Here is an 8,637-nt window from a genome sequence, read left to right as displayed (position 1 = left end):
GTCTGCTGAGTTGTTCAGCCTGCTAAGGCAGTTGCAGGCGCTTAAAAGAATGATGTTACTGACATTTCATTTTAATAAAGGGAGCGGGGTGTGAGCCTTATGATCTATCAAAAAATGTGTGTACAAACTCATGATCAACTCAGCAACATAAAGAAGACCTATTTCATCTCCGCCAAGAAAAAGATGTATCATCATATTACTGGCTATATCTCCTAGGAATATCAATGACAACAAAACAAACCTTCAGCCTTTACACATGAATTTGTTGGGTGACGGAGTTGAATGATGTGACTGGTGTTTGTAATGACAAGATGTGCTACTAATATATTGTTGTCAACCTATAGATTCCAGAACAACTAAACCAAGAGAGAACTTCAGGCATATAATATTTGAATCATCTGGATATCATTAATGGCCAAAAAGGAGTCACTTTTCTTGGCATCACCACCATTTTAATTGCTTGTCTATGTTATTACCATGTGTGAATCGCTATAAGCCGAAAGGACAGTAGTTTGAGGATGGGTGCATGCTAACCATAGTGTCCGCCAGATATTTTCCAAAGAGAAAATCAATCAGTTCAAATCTCACAAAGTATATTCAAAAGATCCTTCTTACCTGGTGAACCATTCAGCACATCAAAACAGAAAGTCATCCTATGTATGGGATCCATCACATCCACCAACAATGGTTGTGCCTACAAGCATAAGGCATGCATTTAATAAAATTCCAAAAAAAAAGACAAATGGATATGAGAAGGCAACAGTGAGTCGTCTGTTACATAGATGAATTGACAAATATAGAAAAACAACTAACTTTTGTATTTATGTTTTATAGCTCGCTACTCTACTCATACTGCCAACAGATAAAACCATATATGTTGCATTTTGCAAGGGATATTCTTGAAAGAAGTATACATAGCTACCTGAAATTTAGCTCATAAGAAAGCAATACACTGCCTATAATTTATCTCATGTATACTCATCCCCCCTCATATGTCAAGAATACAAAATAAAAAGGTGCCAAAACTCATAAACATTACCGACAAAAGTGATCTTGAGTATTCAAACTAAATAAATAGAGCATGATTAGAGATAACAAACACTGGGGAAAAAAGTGGTATAGATGTACTAGTCACTTGCAGGACAGTATTGAGCAAGTGACAAGGAAAACTACTATTCCTGAAGGTACGCTTTCAATGAAAGTTCTTTTATGGAGTTAAGAAAAATAGGATGATTAGAAGTACTAGAAAAAAGAATATAGCTAGCTGAGTTGCCAAACATGCCAAATGAGTAAACCATTTGGCATTTGAATTCACATTGCTACACATTTCATTTGATATTTGATTTGTTATCTCCCAAGGATGAAGACAACTATATTGAATGATAACACAATGTACAACTATATTAAGTGAAACAGTATTGTTATAAGTTCATCTATATAGCGAAGGCATTCGAGCATCTATGTAAAAACATAACAAGACTAGGTTAATCCTACAATGCAAGGGCTAATGAAGAACAATCACCTGGCATATAGAAACTCTTGAAAGAATAATAGCGATTAACATAATGGGCTTCACAAAGTTTCTTAGATTGCATTGACTTAAGTTGAACCACATAGACACTGGTGCCCACATGGAGAAATATATCATCAGTATCCTCAACATATCTCAGTCTACATAACTCTGGCCTCTCTCCTTCAAACCCATGGGGGATCCCATGAATGTTATGCATATCAATGGTCTTCCAGAGCACCCATTTGGCAACACCCTGACAATTAACCTTCCTTTGCCACATTTGAATGTTATAGTAATAGTGAGACAATATGGCAAGACCAACAGCGCCATCCATGATCTCGATAACCTCACGCATGTCAAAGCAGTCGCGGGCATCATTTATAGTGCGAGGAGCTTTGATCAAAGCTAGGCTCTGACCTTCCAAATCAAACTGAAAAATGTAATCGTCGCACGACCAGTAAAGTGCATTACCAACTAATGACCCATGTGTACCAGTATCATGAAGCTGACATGGAGTCGGTGTTGAGATGAGGTCACCCCATATGCCAGTCTCCGAGTAGTAAACACGTGCTAAGGCAATCGGTGGACCAATAAGGTATCTGCCCATGGACAGCAAGACCACCTTGAATGGGCTCGAGTGGCAGCTTCCGTGCACATGGTTGTGGTCGGCAGCAGCGCAGAGCACCGCCCCATTGACGTAGCAGCCGCTCTTGAACTCAGGCGGAACTTGCACGCGGTGCTCCTCGCCCGTGATGGGGGCAATGACAATAATCTCTTGCTGCAGCGAGCGTATGATGAGGAGGCGACCGTGGCGGCACCCCAGCAGTTTGACCCCCGTGCCACGGCCACTGTCAATGCCGTGGAGTCGCACGTCGAAGCGCTGAGGAGGGATGCGGTCGGGAGGGTCCAGGACAGGTTTGAAGACGACACCATCGACTCTCTGCTCGAAGAAACCGAGGGGCGGCTTCCGGTGGTGTTGAAAGAAGCGGCGGTGGAACCTGGGGTCGGTGGCCGCGCATCGCCACCGCTTGCAGACGGCGGAGGCGCGTGGAAGGGAGGAGGGCTGCGGCGGGAGGCGGAGGAGGATCTCCCACAGGAGATCGTCGTCCTCAAGCGGCGAGGACAGCGCCGCCGGCGAGCTGCCGCGGCGGCGACGACGACTGCGGGCGGATGCCTCCTTGGCCCGCCTCACCCGCGTGGGCATGTGGATGGAGGCGCGTGCGCGTGCTACGGCGGCGGGCATCCTCGGCCGCGGTCATCTCGCCGGCGGCGGCGGCGGCAAGACCTAGCCTTTTTAGTGAGGCAGAGGAAGACGGGGCGGAGTAGTAGCACCGTAGCAGCAGTGGAGTGGTCGGCTCCATCGTAAGAGTAAATGGTATTGGGCCCCCATTCTTGTTACCATCGGCCTTCTGGCCTCACTGCAATTTCAATTTCAATTTCAATTTCAGAGGAGTCAACACATACATGTGTATGATTTTTTTATCTATGTATATGTACATTGTCAGGCAATGCACTTCATGATTAATGTGTGGTCATTTTCCGATCCCACATGATTTTCACCGTCTGACGGAGAAATGGTTTTCAAGCTTTTGCATAAACCGCAAATTTGGCAAGTGTGCGTGATTGTGTGTGCGCGCGCCTGGTTTCAGGCAATATGTATAGTTATGCTATATAGGAATGCAATGTTGGGCACCAGCAAATGCAGATGCCAAAGGAACCGAACTTATTACAAGGATCTGGTGGTGCATACCTAACTGACGAAACATGCCACTGTTTAAAGATTATGAGCTCGATGCGTGCACCTCTAGATGCAGAAGCCGGGGTTATTCTCCTCTCTTTTACTAAGAAAAAAGAAGTATAGCAGATAAGCACTTTGTTTCTTGGAGAGTTCGTTTTCCTAACACCAAAGCTTCTTCTGGTAAAATATGGATATGGTTCCTTTCAAATTGTTTCCAGTCAGTGCGTATGGATGATAAGGTTCGATCTTATAATCCAACAATGTGAATCAAACTCACGTGTTACCAGTACCACGTTGTCAGTGCATCTCCATATGATCAAATAAAGTGAAATGACTTTATGAAGGACATGTGTGTTTAGAATAATGGTTCGATTCTCTTTATATCTGGCAAGATATGATGTTATATCTATCCGACTGAATAAACATGACACTGTTTTCTGCAATGGTTGATAGGTTTTGAAACTACAAGCTACCAGGTGTTTCTTAATGAGGCACTTTGCTTCTGAATGAGTTTCACTAATGCAAAAAATGTTCAAAATTTATAAAAAATAAATAATTTTGAATTTTAATGAATATTTTTGTGTTTTCATGAACAGACTTTCAAATATTTATGAATATTTCTTGAATTTTGATGAACATTTTAAAAATTTGATGAACAAAATTTAAAGTTTGTGAGCATTTTTTTAATTTTATGAACAAATTTTGAATTCAAAAATAGTTTTCGAATTCTATAAACATTTTTTAATATGATGAACAACTTTTAAAAATTGATGAACATTTTTTAATTTGATGGACATATTTTGAGATTCCAAAAATGTCTACCGACTAGAAAAAATGTCGCTGATTTGAAAAGTGTTACCAGATTTTAGAAAATGTTCCTGAATTTGGAAACAAAAAAAGAAAACAGAAAAGGAAAACCCGAATTAAAAGAGAAGGGAAAACCTTTAAAAAATAAAGTTTAAAAGTTGAAAGAAAAAACAAGAAAAATATCAATTAAGAACCTTCCCAAAACCGGAAAGAGCAATTGGGCCGGGCCGGTGTACCTAGCGGTAAGCCATGGGTACGCGCGCTGTCGCTATTGGGCGACCTACGCGCCAGATAGTTGTCTGCCGTCCTTGAGGATCTGGCTGCTAGTCTCGACCCTTCTTCCACCCACGGAAACCAGATCGAATGCACTGGCTTGTTATTTGCAGAGACATTTTGATTGTTCCCGTGGCCCATTTCATAATCTGCTTTGCCAATCATTTTTGCAGGGAGCCCGACCCAAAATCCCAACCATGGCTTATCTAAAGGAAAAGACACCTTCCACACATATTCTACAACAGGTTCTCCTAGGCGACCCATAGAGGTCGGACATGTTAAACAACGTTACTATGGTGCCAAGGTGGTGCAGTGCAGCCAAGTATTCTGGCTCAACCGCATAGGCTAGATAGATATTCTCTGTAACAATATTCTCTCTCTAGTTTATCCCTTGTACTCCAAGTAGTTTATCCCTTGTATCTCAAGTCTCAATCTCAACAACTTGTACGCTATTAGGGAGTCGCGCCCCTGCCAATATAACATGCAAGCGCCACCCTAAACTGGGTATAACGTTTCCCACATAGTAATCAGAGTCTAACTCTTCCATCACATCTAGGTTTTCTCTCCTCCACCGAAACCTCCTACCATGGCTTCCTCCAGCGCCTCCAACCCTACCCTCTCTGGCCAAGTCACCGAGCGCCTCACACGCCCCAACTACATCCTATGGCGTACCTAGATCACGCCACAACTCCGTGGTGCTGGTTTCTTCGGGTACGTGGACGGGAGCATGTCGGAGCCAGCCAAGGTCGTCGTCTCCAAGAACAAGGATGGCAAGGAGGAGACCACCCCGAATCCTCTACATCAACTTTGGATCAGGGAAGACCAGCAGGTACTGGGTTATCTTCTGAATAATCTGTCCAAAGAAGTACTCGTACAGGTGACTGCGATCACCCATGCACATGAGCTCTGGATGGCGTTGGCGAGGATGTTCTTGTTAACCTCGCTGTCCCACATCAACAACATCGGTGCCGCCCTCACGAACGCGCAGAAGGGGACGCAATCGGTCACTACTAGGGAAAAACTTATACACGGAACTTGAGCAGTACTTGTTAAAAAAATGCAGTACATAGTTTTTCAAAAGAATGAATTATACCATTATAGCATACGTATATACTGTACTGGATAAAGGGTATATACTTCCCCCAAGTGAGACATACTTACTCTAAAAAAAAGGGCATGTGCTTCATCAAGAAAAAGTGTTATATACTTTTTTTGCGAGGAAAAAAGTGTTATATACTTCATCATGAGAAGGTGCATATGCATACAAAAAAAGTTAGATATGAACCCTTCAAATTTTTACTACATGCAAGCTCGCAAAAAATAATATAGACAACCATACAAATATTCTCATTTTCTTTTTCTTTTCTTTTTTACGAGGAAAATATTCTCATTTTCTTAAGTACACTTAATTGCTCCATCTGAGATATTGAGATAAACTACCAAGGGTCACGTAGACATACTACTCCATTTAGGCAGTATACGCTAGTTCTTCACATATACTCATCAAAGAAAATGCAGACCAGGGTTCAAGTCCTGGTGCTCGCATTTATTTCAGGATTTCCTGCTATGCACATTTAGTGGGAGGAGACGTTCCTGTCGACGACGAGGTGCCTACGGTGACTTCGTAAATTTCAAGATGATATGCTGGTTCAGTCTTTCGGAGGTGCTCATAGGGGTAAGGCGTGCGTGTGTATGCTCATAGGGGTGAGTGTATGTGTGTGTATATGAGCGCTTGCGTCTGTACTTGTTAAAAAAAATGCAGTACATAGTTCTTCAAAAGATGGGCAGTATATATTCCGACAGTACATACCATAATGTTAGTACATGCTCCGTAAAAAAGGTCAGCATATACTACGTACGAAAAATGATATACTCCTTTAAAAAGGCAGTGCATACTACTTACATTTTTAAATACTAAAACTCATATAGTTCTTCAAAAACAAATTCAGTATGTACTCCAAATGAAATTCAGTATATACTCCTTTGAAAAGCCAGTACAGACTCGGTGAACTAAGTCAGTGTATACTCCTTAAATAAAAGCAGTATATATCCATTTACAAAAAACAGTATATACTCCTTGAAGAAAAATGTAGATGTAAGATATAACTCCATACGCATTTCACAGGTTCAGAGATACGTCGGAAATTGCTAATATACTAATACCAATTGCAAAAATGTCCAAGGTCTGGATCTTGGCGAACATAAATAATCTTCCTAATTATTTAAGTAAAGCCACCGGCTTCATGTGCCTTTTTTAATATACTAATTATCAAATGGAAAGCATGTAGCTAGCTTGACCGATCAATCGCCAGAGTACAAGGCCACGTTGCTGGCAAAGTGTGCGGAGACGAAATTCTCCGTGTTCTGCTGGTACAGGACATTCTTAGTAGCGCCCCTCCTCCGAGACATCACCACGTCGCATTCGATAGCATCACGCGACGCATCGGCCAGCTTGTTGGCCGCTCCGACGGGGCTTCGTCCGGCGATGAGGTCGCCGAGAGCGCTGTCCACTGTCTTGCCCATACGGTCACCGTAGGAAAGCTTGCACTCAGCAAGGTCGGAGAGTAGGCCTTGGATGAGCTTGACCGTGGACGTGATGTTGCGCGCGGTGGCGTTGGTAGCGATGATGGCGAGATCGCGCGTGTCCCTGGCAGAGGCGGCCGCCGCCGGGTCGGAGGAGAGGACACTGAAGCAGTAGTCGTAGCCAGGGTATTTGTCGTATAATAAGGTGGAGCATGTCGCGTTGATGATGGCAGCGGGCTGCCAGGCTCGGGCTCCGGCGAGATGCTGATCACTGCCGTTTGATGATCTAGAGGACTTGGTGATCAGCATCGCAATTTCCCTGGCGAAAAGGGCCAAGGCCATGTTGTCCGAGTTCTCCTGCGCCAGAGGTTCCCTAGAGAAGCCCCACCTCTCGGTGAGGACGATGAAGCAGTTGAGAGGGCCCAGACCGTAGGCGTCAATCAACTTGCTCACAGCCTCAGATGGGTCGCGTCCGGCCATGAGGTCTCCGAGGGCGCTGGCCACCTTGTCGGCCATCTGGCGCCCGTACAACTCCGAGCATTCGGTGAGGCTGTCGAGCAGGTTGTCGATGAGCCCGATCGTGTGCGTGACGTTGTGCGCGGTGGCGTTGGCGGCAAGGACGGCGAGACCACGCCCGTCACTGGTGGCGGACGGCTCGGAGGAGAGTACGTTCACGCAGTAGTCGTAGCCGGGGTAGGCGTCGGCAGTAACCAAGGAGCATGTCCCGTTGATGGCAACAGGCGAGGCGCCAGCTGCCATGGCAGCGGCGGAGGTGAGGACCGCGGCGAGTATCCCGGCGAAGGGCTGCATCGTTGTTTAACTGGCTTCGATTACTGGCCGTGGCCGGGAGGGGTGTGATCCTGTGATGACGGGTGCCTTTTACATGGAAGCTACAATTTCCGGCAAATCAATAAAAGGAAAGATACAAAGTAGCGTGAATTGATTGAATTGATTATACCAAATCTGGTTTCTTTTCATTCCATTAATCCTTCTCCAAAAAAGTGCAATCATACTAATGAATTAATTTCCTTATTTACGATGCCAATTGGTATCTAAAGCTTTGGTGTATTGGCGTGATTTTCTGAAAGTACTCAAAGGATCATGTCGAACACAGGCAAGGAGATCGTGACGGCAGGAGCGGGAGCACCGATGCCGATGATGGGGGTGTCCCAATTCCTCCGTCTGGATCGAGAGGACTACCCATTGTGGACGATGAACATGGAGGTCGCGATGGAGGGACCCGAGTTCTGGGAAGCCGTCGACCCCGGCGGCGCCGAGTACACGAAGGACGCGGCGAAGTACCCGACGGATCGTCGAGCATTAATGGCGATCTACTCCACAATGCCGAAGGATGTGCTGCAGCACCTTGTCGGAAAGAAAACGGTGAAGGAGGCATGGGAGACCATCAAGATCCTGCACCAGGGTCATGACCGTGTCAAGAAAGCACACCTCCAGTTCCTGGTGAGAAGCTACGAGTGCCTGAAGATGGATGAAAGTGAGACAGTTATTCAGTTTGCCTCCCGTCTCAAGACCCTCGTCAACGGCATACGCAGCTACGGTTCAACCCTAGAAGAAGTTGCGATCGTCCGACGACTTTTGCACGCCGCACTGGCACGCTATATTCAGATCGTCATGTCGATCGAGCAATGTCTCGACCTGAAAACTCTCACGGTTGAGGATCTCGTCGGAAGGTTCAAGGCCCATGACGAGAGAATTCGTCTCAGTTTCTGCGACGTGGAGGCGAGTGAGCACCTAATGCTGACAAAGGCGCACTGGATCGCCC

At 45.1% G+C, this 8,637-nt stretch overlaps 1 protein-coding gene across 1 annotated transcript; it reads right to left on the bottom strand.

Moving 5' to 3' along the window:
* Positions 1–226: 226 nt before the first annotated feature.
* Positions 227–2,756, bottom strand: LOC123056592 (uncharacterized). Its single transcript, XM_044479942.1, has 2 exons — positions 1,523–2,756; positions 227–694 (listed from the first exon to the last, which is right to left on the bottom strand). The coding sequence occupies exons 1-2, from the start codon at positions 2,754–2,756 to the stop codon at positions 654–656; spliced, it is 1,275 nt and encodes a 424-aa protein (XP_044335877.1). The 3' UTR covers positions 227–653.
* Positions 2,757–8,637: the final 5,881 nt, after the last annotated feature.

This window comes from Triticum aestivum, chromosome 3A (genome assembly GCF_018294505.1).
Source record: "Triticum aestivum cultivar Chinese Spring chromosome 3A, IWGSC CS RefSeq v2.1, whole genome shotgun sequence".
Lineage (NCBI taxonomy): Eukaryota > Viridiplantae > Streptophyta > Magnoliopsida > Poales > Poaceae > Triticum > Triticum aestivum.
The sequence above is the reverse complement of the archived record's forward strand: the minus strand, read 5'-3'. Positions and strand labels throughout refer to the sequence as shown.